The sequence below is a fragment of the Mytilus edulis genome, chromosome 8 (assembly GCF_963676685.1).
Source record: "Mytilus edulis chromosome 8, xbMytEdul2.2, whole genome shotgun sequence".
NCBI classification, from domain to species: Eukaryota; Metazoa; Mollusca; class Bivalvia; order Mytilida; family Mytilidae; genus Mytilus; species Mytilus edulis.
The window spans coordinates 26,429,862-26,450,559 of record NC_092351.1 but is presented as its reverse complement, the minus strand read 5'-3'; the positions used below and the strand labels follow the sequence as shown (position 1 = coordinate 26,450,559).

The window sequence follows — 20,698 nt, the reverse complement described above, 5'->3', positions numbered from 1 at the left end:
GAACACAAAATGTCATCGGTATCTGTACAGATACCGTAAATTAGGGCACATGCACCTTTTAGTATTACATAACTTACCGGGTACATCCCCCATTAGATTAATTGAGACAAACAAGCAAAGGCCATGGGTAGCTGTGGTACGGTAAATATTAGTCATGTCTATCCGTCTTTTCTTTATGCATTTAGATTCTGCCAGATAACGTGTCTAGTGTTTGTGTGTACAGTGCTTCGTAGATCAATGTTTTCCTCTGCCTTTCGTTACATGGCCCACGTGGACAATCCTTTCATAAGACCAGCCGATAATACTAACGTCTGAATACATAACACCCCGACCTCTCTCCCTATTTATACCCCGACAAACACAAACGGGTTCAGTGTATCTATGATACAGTGCATAATATAGATAATGCCTACCTCTACCTATGTGAAAATATTCCACTTGGATAATCTGTGGAGAAAGCAAGCAGGTGATACTTATTTTGCACTACAGGATATAATGGTAACTTCCCCATGCTGTATGTAAACAAACAATTAACGATCTAGTGTAACTGTAATAAGATTCATAAAAAAGAGGTTATGCCTTAGTCTTACTTTCGAACCATATCCTACATGCAGAATATCTTATTAAGTTCATTGAGCAACTCTTATGCAAAGAGTCTTTCTCAATAATGATTTTAACAATGACCCGGATTTATTTTCTTAGTTTGTATATTTGAATTGGATTTAAGAGGTGAATATCGGTAAACTACTGTTGCTTTTTTCTTTGTCTACACACTGTCATTGATTCCAATTTGTAGGACAGGAATAACAATAGGAATGTTAATTATTTGCGTCGTATAAAAGTATGTATGGTGCACCTAATAACAATGTTGAGAATGTATTAATTCTTCCAGACAACTGTTAAAGTGTCCCCCACTTTTATCCCACTTGTGTCATCGTTTCATGAATTCTTGTAAAAAAAATGTAATATAATGTTGCCAATTTGTGGATAAACCGCTAAAATAGTTGTCCTTTTCCATAGAACTTCTTTAAAATATGAACGTCGATATATTGTAAATTGATTTAAACAAAAAACAAGGAAAAGGAAATATAAAAGTAAAATTTATTGTTTAAATAACTTTGAATTAACGAGCAATTCTTAAAAAAATGGGAAAGTCGGAAACAGAAATTTTAGCACTCCAAAAGGGAATGTCAACCTAATGTTTTCTTAAATTCAATATAATTTTGAAAATAATCACTTAGTTAAAATGTATCATTAAATGTGAATTACGTTATTTGAAATTATCATGGAGTTGCGTAAACTGATATACTCTTTTTGAAAAATTTGAATACTAGTATTGTTTTTATAATGTCGGTCAGATTATTTCATAAATGTCTAATCTATGTGTGGTATTCTAGCAGTTACATGTTGCATGTAAATATAAAAAAAATGTATTGCCATTCGTTTGATGTTTTTGAGCTTTCGATTTTAACACACTTGATATGGGAATTTTCGATTTGAATATTTTGGAGTTCGTTATTTCTGTTATATAACTTTCCGGTAATCAAAGTTCATAGTCAGATGAAATGTGGAAGTGTTAGGAATAGTAATAGCCTGGTGCCCTTATTGTTATGACACCAATATAAAAGATAAGAAAGTCAATGCACTTATTTATGTAGAATAACAAACATCGCCACTGCATGCGCAATTGGCATTACACCAAACATGTCAAATAAAAAATAAAGCACTACACAATATAGATATGTATGAATGTTTGTCTTACTTGTGAACTCTGGTGAACAGGATTTTAGCTCGAAAATTAGTAAGTGAGCTTATACGATAAAAACTAAATTAAGTTTTAATTATTTGATTGTACTTAATTTATCCAATGATTGAAAGTTCATTTGTAAATTTGATTCACTCATGTAGTATATATCGTTTAACATTTGATTTACAGCGTTAAGCCTATGTAGCACTTTCGCGGTAGTTTTCCAATTTTAAATTGCAATGATAGATATATTAATATCAGATTAAATAAATTGCATTCCTCTAACAATTGAAGACATGTATCCAACAATTCTGTGGTCGACATAATATGCATTGAAGGATGTAAATAAAATTATTTTTAACAAGTTTATACATTCAAGAAAAAAACTGTTTTTAATGTGTAGAAAGAGTACTTTAATTATTTTGTATATTTGCTAGGTCTATTAATATCGAGTCAAAACTAATTTCGTTTGCTACATTTTTAAAAGTAACAAAAGGATTATTGTAAAACCTATGTTGGCCAATATGGTTCCGTATTTTAAACAGGTATACAGTTTTGATAGTGCAGCTAACAAACAAACAAACGTATGTGTTATGCAAGTACGCATTCAAATAATCCAAATGTAATGCAAACATCATTAAAACAATTAGGGTAAGTAATACGGCCAGGTAAATACTAAATGTGTTGATGGCAATATCTTTAGTGACGGTACTTGAACTGTATCTAATGTACATGAATATTCTAGATAAAGCTGGTTTCTCATAAGTGTGTATAAGTATATTTCAAAGGGCCATTCAAATGCTGGTATATAAGTACATTTGAGAAAGTATCATTTAGATTTTAGTATAAATATGACAGTCATCCGAATTTGCTTAAAAAAAAGTAACTTTTGTAAAAATTATCAAACTGCTGTATGTTTCCTTTTGTAGATTAAAATCAGAATGTCAAGTAATGACAGTTTTAAAGATACAGATTCTGTAATCATGGAAAAGATGGAACAACCACCTGTTCTTAATACAAAAGCACGTGATGGTTGGCAAGGAAGAATGGATTTTCTCCTGACTTGCATCGGATATGCAGTGGGATTAGGAAATATTTGGAGATTTCCGTATCTATGTTATAAAAGTGGAGGAGGTTAGTGATTAAATACATTCATCCAGTAATGCATTGCCTAATTCACAACGATTATTTATTTGATATTATTTGTAAATAATAATATTCATCATCAAATAAGTCGAATACAAGAAACGCAAAAATTTCAACTGTATCAACAATTATGTAATGAAGAGATGAAATAGGAAAGAAAAATCACATGTAATATCCTTTTATATATATATAGGCAGTCGCCTTTGTTTATTGGATTGAGTCAACATTCGACTAATATGAATTGTTGGATAATCCTTTTACTTTGCGAGTGATAAAAAAATGCTAAATCAATCGACATTGATGTAATGAATGAAATATAGTATGGAACGCCACAACTGTCTTATGTGGACTTCTGATATTACTTAATGTTGTTTTATCATTACTTAATAATAGTTTGTCTTTTTGTATATGGTTTTGACATTACGTAATGATGTATGATAGAAATTATTATAAATTAAGGAATGTATCTCCCTCATGCAAAACTCTGATTCCTTTCACGGATTTGGCTATACTTTTTGGACCTTTTGGATTATAGCTCTTCATCTTTTATATAAGCTTTGGATTTCAAATATTTTGGCCACGAGCATCACTGAAGAGACATGTATTGTCGAAATGCGCATCTGGTGCAAGAAAATTGATACCGTTAATTTTATTAATATAACTCAATATGAAATAGTCATTATATTTCGATATTACACGATATGGTTTCGTATTGACTTGATATCGTTTTGTCATTACTCAATTTGGTTTGTCATTACTCGATGTGGTTTCACCATTATTTAATATGGTTGTGTTATAAGTCAATGTGGTTGTACCATTACTTGATGTGTATGTGACTTAACGTAATGTAGTTGTTTCATTACATGATGTGGTCTTGTTATTTCGTGATGATGATTTGTCTATTCTTTATATGGTTTTAACATTACGTAATGATGTTTCAAAATTTGACCATTTTACACTACTTGATATATTTGTTTCATTATTTGATGTGGTCTTGTCATTCTTTGATGTGGTCCTGTCATTTTTGATGTGGTTATTCCATTACTTGATGAGGTAAAACTACGTGACCAATTCGGAAAAACCTGTTCTATTTTTAGATAGATTTCCATTGTATGTGCCTTGAATGCGTTTGGCCATCCATCTTATTAGTGTTCAAATTAAAGTTCGGGTTACTGTTTGAGTTATACTTTGAGTTAGTTTTCGAATGAAAGTCATACTTGTAATTAAAGTTCTAGTTAGCATTGAGTTTCGAGTTGGACTATCGCGGAACAAGTTGCCGATATATGATTTCTTACATCCACTGCAGTTAAACTCTGGAGGATAGTTGTCTTATTGGCAATCACACCACATCTAACTTTATTTCAACTCCTATGTTGCGCTTTTTTTCCTGCAACATTGTTTATTTAGTACGCATATCCCGGAGCCCTCTTTTCGGAAGCCCGAACATAAGCCCTTGTTCTGCGATAGAAAATTTAATAACGAACTCAAAAAGACATATAAAAGCTCAAATTTCAACTTGAAATCTTAATAAATCTAAATGCGACTTAAATTCGAATCAAACTCAAATTCAAAGTTGTAACTAGAACTCTGCCTTTAAATGTTAATCAAACTCGAAGTCCAACTCGAAACTTCAAAATCATTCAATGCGTAGTGGAATTAACTATTTGTGGATTCTTATAAATTCTATATATAAATTTTGGACTATTTTAAATCTCGGGTCTATTTCTGAAATTTATTCTTACATACTTTTGATTTTTTAACCCTGTATGCTAACATTGCATATGAAAATTTTAAATTGTTTGTATGCACATTGAACGACAAATCTATGTGACGTATAAAATTTTCTGACGTCAGATACACAAATCAATGAATGAGTTTATAGATAGATGTTTTTGTGATGTTAAATTGTTCCTTTTAAAATTGTTATACGATGATGACTGATATACCCATATTTTGACTATTTTATGTATTGTGTCTGTTTAGTTAACGCATCAATGTAAATATAACGGAATTTGATGAGAGGGTTAGCGCTATAAAACCAGGTTTAATCCACCATTTTCTAATTTGAAAATGCCTGTACCAAGTCAGGAATATGACAGCTCTTGTCCATTCGTATTTGATGCGTTTTGTTATTTGATTTTGCCATGTGATTATGGACTTTCCGAATTTATTTTCCTCTAAGTTCAGTATTTTTGTGATTTTCCTTCTTAAACGAGAACAGAAGTGAAAATGTATGATCATACTGAACACTTATCATAGCTGGTATATATTAAAAATAGAGAGGAGAGATAAAACGCTAAATAAATAAACATTACATATCTAAAAAAAAGTTGTATCAGCAGGTCAAATTAACACGAAAGTAAGATTTGATAGTATTCACAGTTACTGAATTATATATATTTTTTAATCTTTATACTAAATACTTGTATTATCATTATTTTTCAGGTGCATTTTTCATTCCATATATCATATTTCTACTTCTTTGTGGATTCCCCCTTTTCTTTTTGGAAGTATCCATTGGGCAGTTTTCTAGTCTGAGCCCTGTTACGATATGGCGATTCTGTCCATTGTTTAAAGGTAGGATAGTATTATAGTGTAACAGTTCCTAAAACAAATGTCTTCTGAACATTTTATCAATCTTTTGGAACCACCTACAATCAATTTACTCACTAGAAACAAGTCTACTCTGACACATATCGATATCAAATGACGTCTTGCAATGTCATGGCCATAACAAAGTAATTGGATATGACTTTGATTTTACGAGGCAGATGATGTGTTTATATATCGTTTCTTGATATAGCCAAGTTTAGCGTCATTTAGTAATATGCACGTTACAATTTTGTGTTACTGTGAAAACACATAAAAAATACTAGGCTTTATATTTAGTTCCAAAGCTCGCGATTCATCTACATCAGAATCACTAGTTTGGCTCAAATCGAATAGTTAGAAAGCCAAGTAAAGTAAGAAGTTAAAGAACTTTAAAAGCCGAAAATTCCAAAAAATTGTGACAAGTACGACGATGTCAATAGTTATCATGGGTACCAGGCTTATAATTTGATACGCCAGACACTCTTTTCGTCTACACGAGAATCATCAGTGACGCTCAGATAAAATAAGTTAGAAAGCCAAAAACAAATACAAAGTTGAAGACCAAAACATTTTTTGATTTTTAAAAATTTAAACGTGTGAAAATTTTTTTTATGTTGTCACATTTTGACAATTGTAAGGCATGTTAGCATAGTGACGTCAAAAGTATAACGTTGTGCAAAAGAAAGGTGTTTTATAGGATATGTAACTGAATGAATCTTTTTATCTTTTGATATATGTTAACCATTGTATCTTTCACTTTTTGTTAAGAATTGAATTCTATGCATGTTCATTTATATTTTCATTAATGCGTTTTGTAATTTAAACAGGTGTTGGAATGGGTATGGTTGTAGTTTCAGCAATTGTCTGTATCTATTATAATGTGATAGTTGCCTGGACGATTTATTATTTATTCATGTCATTTAAAAATGTACTACCATGGAGTCATTGTCAAAATTTCTGGAACGATGAAAGATGCGTTGATGGGCTTGAAGAAGTATTAAATATCACATCATTGAATATAACAAGTGACAATCATACAAAAATGACAGCCAGTGAACAGTTCCGGGAGTAAGTTTTTCTGTTTTTAAAAGACACAATTAATTTTCTTGTCTTCTTTAAACGGATCTATAAGAGTTTTATATTTATTATTCAAGACAGACTTAAATTACAATATTCCCTGGAGAAAGTTTCAACCTATCTTCATTTCATAGCAAATTTATTTGTTTTAATCGATTACTCTTTTCATTTTTTAAAAATCAATTTTCCACATGTCTAATAAGATTTTCTAAAATGGAGAGGAATAATAGCAAAGGGACATTCAAATTAATATGTCTGACAACGCTATGGTTAAAAGAAGAAAAAGACCAACACACTAACCAATAAAGAAACTAATGACTGAACAACACGAACCAAATTTTAATACTTATCAATTTTAAGGGAGTTCGCTTCTCAGTTTCAAAATAATTAACTTTTCAAAACACTAGTTTATATTGATAAGGGATAGATAAAGGAATCCTAAAAGTAAAAAATATATATATAGGTCATTGTGCTTGTTTTCGAGATATTAGCCATTGAAATTTTGACAAGTTTAAGTTCTAAAAAACTATTAAAAAATAATTAAAATTTTATAAGACTTTTAAAGATGGCTTATAATTATACATGTAAAAGATTTACAATTACAAAATTGGGGGTCACCGGGCAAATTTTTTCAAGGCATTGAAATACATAAAACCAGAGGATTCCGAAAATCTGACAAAAAATCCAAAACATGACAAGCCAGCTTCCTTAAGATACAACAATTAGCTATTTAAGTAATAACTCATGTGTAAATTATATGTTTTATAGGAATCACGTACTTGCTATTACTGATGGTATTGAAGACAGTGGACGTTTAAGATGGCAGCTCTTTATTTGTTTGTCCCTAGCATGGTTATGTGTGTTCTTATGCTTGTTCAAGGGTGTAAAAGTTCTTGGAAAGGTGAGAAATAAATTTATAGTACAAATGAAGAGTTTATTGATCTCCTTTTAGTTTGCATATAGAGAGAATGATAATGTTCTTCTGCATAAACAAATTTACATATAAAAGTACTTAACGACAATGTGCAAAATATACAAATTATTAACTTTTCCATACAGATTAATAAAATCTACATTATTATGTATGACTTCATCAATTTTCAGTGAGGTACATTTCTTTCCCTCGTGGAACAATGTATATGTAGTAGACTATCATTGTTTTGACAGCTTAACTTATTTTTTCGGCAACTGTCAAGTAATCTGTTATGTTTACACTTGTATCTTAACACCAATTGACAGGAAATGATGCATCAGAAAGGTGCTTTGTAGTATCTTGATCATAATGTCATAAAACACTACTATGTTAGTAAGACCACAATCATGTCAGTAGTATAAGATATGAGAAGGTAGGAAAAAAGATAGTCGTGTTGTTTTCATATATGCTTCAAGACACTTGTCCTTCTAAAAATAAATTCAATATAGCAACAAGAGAAATATTTTTGTTGCATATTTGCTTAGTATGATATTGTCAACAAACGCGCAGATGTGTTCAATTTCTTACCTTCGAGATAATTCAAAGAAAGTAAAAAGGAATGTTATTCCGAATTTCCGAGAAAAAACAACAACATTCTTTTCAGAAAATAAAATGATTGATAAACTTTCCTAGATTGCTTCACACAGTTTTACATTTTATTTGTTGATAACACTATAACATACGCCTCGGTTATATATGGTTAGCTAAGGAAACTGCTAATGTCGATGTTAACTTACTATGTTGTTCCTGTTGTGCAGTCATACATTTTTCTCAATGCATTAGCTTTTATTCCATTCATGAAGACGTCATTGCAACTGACAAAACAAGGACAGCAATTAAAGTTCAGTTCTTTTGGAGGATTTATCATTTTCCAGTTTATTTTTAGAGGCTTGATGACTCCCAACTCATACATATCTTTTCCTTCTTTTTATTTTGAGCAAAAAGAAAAGGAAAGTCCTTTGTCGTCTTTTTATCAGATTATAATAGATCTTATTTATTTGTATTAACTTTTTTGGTATTTTTATCTTTGTAGCGCTACGTTTTAAAGACTTAAATATTTATAGTTCTAAGTGATAATATGTGTTTAATATGTTGACAATGGTATAAAATTTCTAAGTGTGCCTTTCATAAAATATTTACTTGTTTGTAGATTGAAAAGACACACCAAAATATTCAAATGTCTTCCAAACCTTATAAAACACTATGTTCTGATTTGTAAAATTATCTTCCACTACTTTTCTTTAAATAGATATGGATGTTCTGAAATATAAAGGCAACAGTAGTATACCGATGTTCAAACTCATAAATCCATGGACAAAAAACAAAATCGGGGTAACAAACTAAAACTGAGAGAAACGCATTGAATATAAGAGGAGAACAACGACACAACACTACAATGTAACACACACAGAAACGGACCAAGCAACAGACAAAATCCCACGAGAATAACAAATATAACATCATAACCAAATACATGAATTTGGGATAGACACGTCTTATCGCAATGTGAATTTACACTCAAAAATAAGAGAAAACAAACGACGCAACGTTAAAATGTAACACATACAGAAACGAACTATAATATAACAATGGCCATATTCCTGACTTGGTACAGGACATTTTTAAAGAAAAAAATGGCGGGTTGAACCTGGATTTGTGGCATGCCAAACCGCCCCTTTTAAAGCCATGTGAAATATAACATTAAGATGACAACTCAACACTACAGGACTACAATGAAAAAGATGTATCACGTTTTAACATTCTTTATACTTGAAACTGAAATTGATAAGTTATTTTTTTTAAACAGGTGATGCATTTTGCTGCTCCTTTTCCATATCTTGTTCTAATAGCACTATTAATTAGAGGCATACAGCTACCGGGAGCTGTAGAAGGTATCAAGTTTTACATTATTCCTAGATGGGAGAAATTAGCAGATTATCAAGTAAGTTTTCATGTGTTATTTTCATGTAGCAACATCAGTTTCCTTATTTTAAATGAGAGGTTTGCGATTTTATAACGTGGCCTGTCTTCCTTAGATTATAGTATTTTACTTTTATTAAGCCCAATGTGAAAAATACAATGGAATGCTAACTTAAGTTGTAAATTAAAGGTATGTTTTAACATAGCTAAGGTTATATCTCCCAAAGGAACAGCTGGCCTTAGAATATTTGTGTGCTGTTCTCTTAATCTCCCGATGGTTGTACTGACATTGAATATTTCTGAGCTTCTTTTATCTTGCAACAGTTTTAAAACATTGGACTTTTCTTCACTTTTCACAAGTGCATGTATTCCTTATTCTTAACTAAGAGACAAATTAAAAGAGTTGGTCCTGCTTTTTGGGCAACATACATACAACTATCTTGTCTGAAGGATATATACATCGAATTTTGTCCCAAAAAAATCACTGAAATTATAACTACTAAGATGATTGATTTCTCGATTGATAACATATTGTTGAACTCATCAGTGCCATCGAACAGAAAATGAAGGATACAAAAGATTCAGTTCAGTCCGAATCATATCGTGAATAACATCAATTAAGGTCGGTTTAGAACAAAATTTTACTACAAAAGAGATAATTCAGCTTCCTAATTGTTAACTTGGCATTTGTATGTTGCCACATTCCGGCAGCACCTTAATATGAAGTATGTATTTCCAATTTGATACCATATTAAAGGGCTTTCGTTTCCCTGAATGATTTCCAAACAAGCCAATTACTTCTTTCAACGAAGCTTTAAAACCTTGAGTTTCAAGTTGTGAAGCTTAATTTATCCCTTCGAAAATTTTGCAGACAAACATTAAAAAAAAACATAAATTGTTTGAAAATTTAGCGTTATTTTTTTTGTATGTAGACTAAAATTGGTATTGTTTGAATAATATTTGACTAGCTATATTGTTATGGCGATTGGTTATGTACTACACACTGTAAAACATTTGTCTATGTTTGTTGTATGTTGACCTCTACATAGCTTTTGATTTTGTTCTGTGTTATTAGTAGTATAGCTTGAATGTTAGATTTATTATGCAACCATATACATTTCAAAATATTACTTATAACAGAACTGCCAACATAAACTAATTTTGAATATTTTGTAATAATGTACTTTTAGGTATGGGGAGATGCTGCATTGCAGATATTTTACTCTGTCGGAATGGCATGGGGTGGTCTGATTACGATGGCCAGTTACAATAATTTCCATAATAATGCGTACAGGTAAACATCAATGGTTATTATAGGATGTCGGTCAAATATTCAAATCAATTAAACACCACATAATTTTTGTCACGCCTCAAACTAATTTTTTTATTAACTTTTGTTCAAGATGAAAATTCCAAATAACTGTAAAGGTCATTTACACATTAAGACTCGCAATAATGATTTAATTTACATATTACCTATGGTATAGCAAATTAATCTATTGCAATAAAAAATCATAATATCTTATAAAATGTGTAGATTTAGCTAACAAAGTCCGTATCTTTGTATACAGTCACATTCGTTTATAGTGGAAATTTGTTTTAACGTTGAATAAGCTACAATTAAAAATGGCTAGCTAGTCCCTCTATTTGATTACCATTAGATAACTCTGGTTCATTTCTTAATCAATCTATCATCAAGGGAAGATAAATAATTCGATTATCATTCATAGTCTTTTTCAAAAATGATGAACGGTTCTTTATATTGGTATGTAATCATTTTAAACGTTTCAAATTTATGAAATTATATTCGTACATCAATGTTTTTGATACACCAATAACAAAAACTGAGATATATTGAATTGATACATTTTGTAATTATTCAAAATTATATCAGAAACCTAAACTTAATTATAAAATAATGAACCTGTTAAAGGGAGACAATACTCGCATAAATTTTTCGAATTGGCACATAATACAACGGAATGTCACTCTTGCATACAAATGGCACATCAATATAATAAATTAACTGTGCAATCGTGTTCCACCTTCAATGATGATTCTAACTTATAAATATAACCAAAAGTTGTTAATCTATACTTAGTGAAGACTAATGAAAGCCAACCCACTGAAAAAATATTTCTTTAGCTCATAATAAACGTTTTTACACAATATTTGAATAAAGTAGTTAAAGATTATTCGCTTCTCAAAGTGTAAGACGCAATAAAAATCGTATGCTTGCACCATCTTACCAAAATACGGATTTAATTAGGTCCTGAACATTTCGACATTTCTTCGTTTGTTTTTATCGAAACCGGTTTTAAGGTTCATCATAACCTTTTGGCTAAAATGACCGTATTTACACCCCAAATTTTACTCTGAGTACAGACTAACCTATACACCTGAAACAGTTTTAAGGGATGGCAGGAACTAGATATATAAATTTTAAATGCATTTTGTGTTTCAGAAAATTATAAACTTTTCTAGATTTTGCTATCCATTTTTTTTCGTTCCTGCAGAAGGTGCAAAAATTAACTAAGTAGTGAAAACGATTGAGAAGCTCCCCTCATATAATCAATGTTGTGAGTAAAATTGATTTAAATGGACAATAGACACCTGTAAACAATAGGTGATTTAACAGGTTTAAACTGTGTAACTGAGTGGACCGTATCAAATGAAACTCGGGTGTTTGTTTATTTTGCTATCTTCTGCAAACTGGAAAAAAATGAACATCAAAATCCAGGTAAGTTTTTAATTTTCTGAAACGTAGACTTCATATAACTTTTATATATCTAGTTCCTGCCATGCCTTAAAACTTTCCTGGATGTACCAGTTTGTCTGTACTCATAGTAATTTTGGAGGTGTAAACACGGCCATATTTTTCAATTCCTTATGATGAACCTTAAACAAATCACAAGTACGTGTTAAGATCCGACTAAATACCTATTTCCCGATATGGTCAGGTAAATTTGCTATATGGTATGTAACAGAAAGTAGAAAAGAAATTAGCACAGTCTTTTAATTTCACCTTTCGGTATATTGATGATGTACTGTCTCTTAATAATAATAGATTCAGTGATCACTTACATTTAAAATATCCAAGTGAACTTGAAATTAAAGATACTACCGACACAGATAAATATGCTTCATATTTAGACCTTTTTCTCGAAATGACTACAGATGGTAGGTTGAATACCAAAATTTATGACAAACGCGATGAATTTAATTTTCCTATAGCCAACTTTCCATTTCTGTGTAGCAACATCCCAGCGGCACCAGCATATGGAGTATATGTGTCTCAATTGATACGTTACTCTAGAGCTAGCTCAAAGTACGTGGATTTTGTTGAACGAGGAATACTGCTTTCTCAAAAGTTGCTAAGACAAGGCTATGAATAAATCAAAGTAAAGTAAAGTCATCACTCAAGAAATTTTACGGTCGCCATCATCAGCTGATTGGTCATTATGACAAAAGTGTGTCAGAAATCATATCTGATATTCTTCCTCAGTCATAATTACCTTCCATCGTTATCGAACTGAACAAAAAATAACACGACGGGTGCCGTATACGGTGCAGGAAATGCTTACCCTTACGGAGCACCCAATTTCCCTCCCGGTTTTTAGTGGAATTCGTGTTGTTTCTTAATTATTATTTATAACTGTTGATGTAAATGTCCTTTGGTTTTGTGAGTCTTTGTTTGCTCCTTGGTTTTGATTGTTATTGTCTTTAATGCTGCAACGTTTTGTTTGTGTTTTCGTAAGACAATGTTTGCTATGACCATTTTAAATTAGTTCCATATATTTGCACTATAATTCAAATTTTTTTGCTGCATTGGAAACCCTTATTGGGTACTCACATATTGTTGTAACTATTAGTAACTCTAAATAACATGGTATCCAAAATCTATTTCATTGATAGCGTTTTATTCCATCAGCTTTTATGGACTTCCCGTATTTAAATTTGATTTGTGATTCTATATTTTTGTTATCTTTTATAACTTAATTATACTTTGATTTGATTCCATAGTTTGAATATGTCAGACTAATATATTTTGTATTTCCTTTTATATGTGTTCAGAGATGCTATGATAGTTCCCATTATCAACTGTGGTACTAGCATATTTGCAGGATTTGTAATTTTTTCTGTTTTGGGATTTATGGCACATACAGCGGGTACAACTGTAGACGAAGTTGTTAAACAAGGTATTTATAGTATATTTAAAATTTTCAATAATATCCATTTTAATTGCTTTATATTTGTTTTTAAGAGTATATTTGTTTTTATGCAAAAAATATTCACTTACAAGAAAAATACCACACTAAATAATTAAGGCTGTTAAAGCATAATAAAATCCCATTCAGGTTATTATGTTAAAGCTTTGTTGATGGTAGTTTATTTATCTATGAAACTCTGGTCACTAAACTATTTATAAGAAACAAAACTGAGGGAAAAGCAACAAAACCGGATGCTAGACAGAGACTCTTGCTATGCATGAATCACCTGCCATACTTATCCACATGTAAGGGGTCTCAATCGGAAACAAAATGCAGAATCGGAAATATTACAGATTAAAGGCATCGTAGTCAGGGAATCATCAACCAGTTTATACAATACATTTTTTTCAAAGATTTCCGTTGATAAATTTAGAAATTGTAAAGGTATCTAAGTTCCAACATCATCAAATAACTTGACCACAATCGAATTTATCTAAATATTTAGATAAATTCTGCTTTTTTGAGCTCCCGAAGCATATGTTCAACCTTGGCTTTTATTTTATTTGTTTTAGACGTTTTTGTCAACGTCGAATATAGAAAATTACTTCGGACGCACCAAAGTCATAAAGAATTATCTGCATTCATGTTATTTACAATATCGTATTTGACATGAATGTTAACTTCCTCGAATTATCCTTCTGTTTTACCATCCACAACAAGGCTTTCCCATACTTTTGGGGCCAAGATCTTTTTAGTTAAATTGTGTAGATTAACATCTTTTTAACATTATCATTTTATAGTAACTCTCTATTTTTTTGTAATTGATTTTTTAGGTCCTGGTCTTGCATTTGTTGCTTATCCTGAAGCTGTTGCTAAACTACCTTTCTCGCCACTCTGGGCAGTTTTGTTCTTTCTAATGTTATTCACCATCGGATTAGATAGCCAGGTAAGATTTGCATTTTCATCTCGCGATAAATGTCAAATTCTCAAATCATGTACGATAGAAATGCTGGGAAATATTGAGAGCAGGTCCATACTTTTGTATGAATCTTTAATTTATATAACATAAAAAAAACATCTTCGGTGTTATTTCCATGCTACAAATTCTGATTATTTTGAGAAAGACAAATTTTCATATGCCTTAAATAATGAAACTTTGAATTGCTATAAGTTACAAAAGTGTTTCGAACGTGTAAAATAATAAACCAATATGTGCATTTTGGAGTTGCGTCCCCCCAAAATGTAATTTTGACATTGTTTAATAGAAATGCTATGCAGCCCAGTAATTCACACTTTTGTGATGACTTGAAATAGCATTGATATAATTATATTTATGAATTCTTTGAATTCTTCGAAATACTATGGATTTTCTAACTCAACAATAGATTATTTGGCAAATCTGTTCTCCAATTACAAAGAAATCTACTGTTGGTTTTTATATGATTCAACAAAAGAAAAATTATTGGTCGGGTCACGTTATCTACATGCCAAAAATTACGCAAAGGTACTTTTATTGTGTAAGGGTGTGCAAAAAAACATGAGTTGGCTAGCGCTGAGAATCTTCCGTTTTTATTAGTATTGGCTGTCGCTTGTGTCCTCACACTATTACTATCTTGTTTAAAAGGATGAATTATTAATCCAGATTTGCATGTATGAAAAGAGCCGAAAAAGAAATCCTTTTCATTGTGGTAAATCTTATATTTGTATGAACAAAATAATCAGATGTTACGACTGTCATAAATGCTTTCAACTTTCCATCACGAAAAATTACTATCAATACGTTTACAAATGAATTAAGAAAGTGGAAATTTAAAAAAAGTTCTGAATAAATTAAATATCCTTTTTTATGATATTGTTCATATTTAGCTAGCTGAACCTGCCTTTGCAAATTGGAAAATAACAATGTCCTTGTAACCTTCATGCATGTGATCCTGTCCAATATGCACGTTATTGTATGCAGATATTGAAAAATGCATTTATTCTTATCTTTAATACTACCGAGAATTGTCAATGATTTAAATCCTTCTTCGCATCGTATGCTTATCCATACATTTGAAAAATCATACAAGGTAGGCGCTAACATCAATAAAAATCTGACCTGAAAATATTTCGTTTTTGATGGACATTTGAATAACTGTATTAACAAACGAATAACTTTCTAATTTTGAGCCAGTTTGAAAATTCTCGCAAAACACAATTTTGTCTGCCGTTGAGATTTTAAGAAAGCATCAGTAAAAGAAATAACCACTGTATATATCTAATAACACCAGAGTTCTTTTAAATAACCATCTTAGAATAGTTAATGTTTTTAAAAGCATTTATAAATTTGCAGATTTGTCACTGTATGGTGAAAAATCGACATAAGTAAAAAAAAAATCCTCAAAATTGCTTAATATTTTAAATTGGATAAAAAGGTTTAAAATAGAAATACGACATTTTTCAATTTCTCTTTTTCATTATTTTAATCTAATTTTTTTAATTTTTTCTTTTATCTTTTGTAAACGCAGATTAAACCTTAGAAACCTATATGTTGAAATGATTTTTTCTTAATTGTTATGAGGATATAAATCCGGATTAATATTGATCATGTTCTTAATTAATTCTTCAAAGACAGGTGAAGCAGACTCATCTATGGTACGTTGACTGACGACGGACAACAACGTCCCAAAAGTTTTTTTATTGTTGTGATGAGGTATTAAAATAAACAAATAAATTTCTACTAAAAATAAAGGTCTGGAAAATAGAAAATTTATACACTAGAGTTTGTCTTTTTCATTTATCAACGTCATTCGGACAATTATTGAACTATTTGCTTTTAATGCAAACAATTTTCCAGTCCTTACATAATACACATATTAGATTTAGAATCTTGATGTTATTTCATACATTTTTTTATACTGTCATAAACTCATCAAAGATACATATCATTCTTTGATCAATGTTATACAGAATGTGGTTTGCAATACACTATTTCTGTTTAAAGAATTATACTATGAAAACTTGTCCTGTCTATTTTATATTCCTCTTTTATCTTTAGATAAATTAACTTTTTTCTCTCGTTTTTTTCTCTCTCGGTTGTAATCTAGTACAAAACCAGGTCTGTGTAACATACATCAATAATGTAATGGACAAACATTAAGCCTAGTTTTCAGGAACTTGTACCACCACCCTCCATTAACAGTCTTTTTTATTTTACTGCCATAATTCAATCATTCATTTATATATGTATATGTATATATACCATGTTTTTAATATGTAATCAAGATTTAAAACTTATTCAGAGCTTTAGCATTATATTCTTTCCTTTTAATCTGTAGAACTAAGCATTCGACTTACACAGTTTATATATTTTTTCTGGTTAAATTTATATCAAACTGATCCTCTGCATATTGTTAGATATTTGTCATTTCTATTTTCTAACATTGGTAATTTATTTCTACTTTTAGTTTGGAATGATTGAGACTGGCATAAGTTCATTTATTGACGAATATCCAAGCTTACTTAGAAGTAAGCGAGTACTTCTTGCTGCGGTTGGGTGTTTCGTTGAGTTTCTTCTTGGATTACCATGTATTACACAGGTAATTTGACACGTGAGCTGCGCCGGATAGAAACTACCCTAATGCAAATGAATATCAAAACATCTGTTCACATATTTCGGGTTAAGGAAAACCTGTGCGGAAAGTCTATAACTATTTGAAATTTGAGTTGTAATAAGAACCATCCAAAAAACAAAAGTTATCTTTTATTTCCTATTTGATTGTTTTGACCTCCATCAAAGACTTATACATGAACATGTATATTTGCACTTGCATAATGTCGAATTCCATCTGACGCATCTCAGATTTCAACATATTATTGATAAAACTTGATATTCCTGATTATGAATTAATTTCTTGTGTCTCGTAATTATGTAGAAATTATAATAAATGTTCATGTAGGGGCTATCGAATTGAAAGATGCCATCAATATAGTCACCAATCTTTTGACCTCGTATGTTTTGCGGAACAAGATGATGAGGAGGGGAGCATAGTTGGTACCCATAGAAATATCAATTGTTTCTAATACTATTATCATATATCATGTTTACTGGAATAGATTTCTTTAAAATAACAATATTTTGTAAGTCTGATAACTGCTAAATTAGCATATGTTTATTTATTCCAGGGAGGAATATATGTTCTACAGATTATGGACTGGTATAGTTCAAGTTTCTCTCTGATGATGATTTCACTTTTAGAATGTGTTGTTATTGCATGGATTTATGGTAAGCGTACATTATTTATTCATATATCAGCTGAAAACATTCAGTGGTAACATTTTCTTTATAACGAAAGAAGTATCTGAAATTGAAAAAAAAAGAAGTATGTGATTACTTTTTCATTTATTACTTTAATGTCAATAATCAAAAGTGTGAAGCTTATATATTCAGAAATGAATAAGTGTTAAATCATGTATGTAATAGAATCCGCTGTAAAGTGCTTACATTAAAAAAAAAGTAAAAATAAATTAATTTAATTGACATTTTTCTTCATATCAATTTAGGAACAGAAAGGTTTTTCAAAGACATTGAATTGATGATTGGATATAAGCCACATGCAATCTGGCATTATATGTGGAGATATGTAACACCAGCTGTTATTTTTGTAAGTTAAGGGTTTCTTTCATTATTTGTTATTCTATTAAAACTATATAGACATAACCAACAAGGTCATTTCTTGAGATTAATATTTACTACCACGCTTTACTTGAAAAAAATAAAAACACAATTCGAATATACATGACCATTCATATATTATACAACGCCAAAGACATGTAAACTGAAAACACCTAGCAGTGAATGTAATCAAGACGGTCAATAACTAGAATGCCATTATTTTGGTTAAATTTGTAGACTGTGATTGGTGAAATCTATCCAGGTTCTTCTAGAACTGATTGGAAAGAAGGCTTTTTATTTCCAATGCTTTAAACATCTACCTTGAGTTATATATTTTTTTTAAATCATTTATATGATTATGTTTATTTTGAACATACTATTACTTCATTATTATTTATCAAAATAGGTTTGTCATATATCAACACTTTTTAATAGATTGGCATCACATAAACAACATTTAGAAGAAAATGACACATCTTTTTTTTATATCTACCAGTTTTAACATATATGGGTATATAAAAACTGCAGTAAGCTGTATTTGATATTCATTTTTTTTTATTATCATATAGGGAGTATGGCTTTTTAGCATAATAACATTAGGTCCAGTGACTTATGACGGAAAAAGTTATCCGACTTGGGCGATAGTGTTGGGATGGATATTAGGAATGGTTTCACTTGTCCCAATTCCTCTCATGATGATTATTCAAATCATTAACACTGATGGGGATACAATAGTTGAGGTAAGCTTTTTAGAACACATTAAAACATTTAAACAATAGTAAACAATTGTGTCATTATATTGTTGTAAAGAGAATGCTATTTAGTTATCGGTTTGTTATTTTCTTTTTTGAGATTGCAAGGCAAAAAGTTGAAGTCAATGTCAGTTAGACAGTTTCCACTTCAGTTAAACATTCTGGTAGTTTAAATGTTAACCAATAGCTATTTCAGTTATCCAAGTGTGCAGCATATTATTTATAACTTACATCTGTATTTGTTAAAACAAACGAATAAAAAAAACCCAGAAAAGTCACAATTTAAGTATATTGCATCTTAAACGTGCAGATATTCATAATTTTAAGAGAAATTCTTAATCAAAATTGTGTTTTTTAGAGAGTCAAAAAGTTGACAGTACCTGCAAAAAATTGGGGCCCAAGTAAGGAAGAGGATAGAGAAAGATACGTACAGTCATTGTCAAATGATGAATCCACATTTTCTAACATGAACGGCGGTCCAGTAGATTGTGAAGTAGCCTTATTACAACATAAACAAAAAATTGGTAATGATATATTCAAATACCTCACAAAGAAATGTTAAATAAGATGTATCAGTAAATTTTAGCTTGTTGATACTTACAACTTGGAATTTGATAATATAAATATTGCTGATCAATTCATTAGATATAACTATATATATAGTGTAATAATAGAAATATGTGTCCACATCGACTTCGATAATTTTTTTGTTGTTAATTTCTTTGGTTCGGTCACATACAATTAAGTGTTAAGCAAGCCTCACTTTTTTATGTTAAATATCTACATGGTTTTTTTTTCTCTATTTCAGAAATGAATGGTACATCCTTATAGAAGATAATGAGAATTACGTAGACATTCCAAAGAAGTTGTTGCAAGGTTAAGAAAATAAATGTTTTGATGGATTAGACGATGTTTGACTTTAAGACTGTTTCCATGAATGAATGAAGTAAATGTACTATTGTGTTGTTTTTGACTTATTGTTTTATTGTTATAACAGTATGACATTTAGTTTCATATCCTTTCCAAATCTCATTTTACTTTTTTTTAAAAAACTGTCAAATTAGTAAAATCGCATGTGAGATTTTTTTTAGAAAAGTGTTTGTTCTGAATCATAATGACGAATGTATATCATTTAAATAATTAACGACCGTACAAGACCCTCATGATAAGTCAAGGTCGTAAAAAAAATCTAGAAGAATTATAGAATTAATTAACAATAGATGAATTTGTTTTGTGAAATATTGAACTGTTTTAACAATTATACTTTATCATGACAATCATTAACTAGTTTTATATTTCAACTGTTTGAATCATTAGTTTGTTAAGGAGGGTCAAGGTTGATCTTGAAAATTTATGTAATTTTGATCAATTATTCCTGTCATAAATGAACGAATTGTATATCATTAATATGCATAGTTTTCTACTTTTTATTTGTTTGGCTTCCATTAGTTCAATGTCTTAACGAATTTTATGACAATCTTTTTACTTCATGGTGCAATAATCTTTTCACAATACTCATCTTTTGAGGAAGAATGTGCACCAATGGCCTTAATTAGTCTGCATTTAAAGCATTACAAAATCATGAACGTTTTGCAATATGATCATTGATAGATATGCGCAAGTTTT

General features: G+C 30.3%; 1 protein-coding gene across 4 annotated transcripts; it reads left to right on the top strand.

Moving 5' to 3' along the window:
• Positions 1-1,674: 1,674 nt before the first annotated feature.
• On the top strand, positions 1,675-20,113 carry LOC139485196 (sodium- and chloride-dependent glycine transporter 1-like). 4 transcript variants are annotated; one of them, XM_071269448.1, is made up of 15 exons: positions 1,675-1,801; positions 2,677-2,881; positions 5,339-5,470; positions 6,313-6,553; positions 7,331-7,463; positions 9,343-9,477; positions 10,646-10,749; positions 13,530-13,654; positions 14,500-14,612; positions 17,113-17,244; positions 17,831-17,930; positions 18,209-18,309; positions 18,890-19,060; positions 19,431-19,596; positions 19,881-20,113. In XM_071269448.1, the coding sequence occupies exons 2-15, from the start codon at positions 2,689-2,691 to the stop codon at positions 19,901-19,903; spliced, it is 1,869 nt and encodes a 622-aa protein (XP_071125549.1). In that variant the 5' UTR covers positions 1,675-1,801; positions 2,677-2,688; the 3' UTR covers positions 19,904-20,113. The 4 variants fall into 4 exon arrangements, with proteins under 4 accessions (XP_071125549.1, XP_071125548.1, XP_071125547.1 ...); XM_071269447.1 differs by having other exon boundaries at positions 18,209-18,313; positions 18,894-19,060; XM_071269446.1 differs by lacking the exon at positions 1,675-1,801 and having other exon boundaries at positions 2,509-2,881.
• Positions 20,114-20,698: the final 585 nt, after the last annotated feature.

Coding starts and splice junctions, on each gene's coding strand:
- LOC139485196 (XM_071269448.1), top strand. CDS start 2,689: ATGTCAAGTAATGACAGTTTTAAAGATACAGATTCTGTAATCATGGAA. Junction 5,471..6,312: donor ATTCTGTCCATTGTTTAAAG/GTAGGATAGTAT, acceptor TAATTTAAACAG/GTGTTGGAATGGGTATGGTT. Junction 19,597..19,880: donor ACAACATAAACAAAAAATTG/GTAATGATATAT, acceptor TCTCTATTTCAG/AAATGAATGGTACATCCTTA.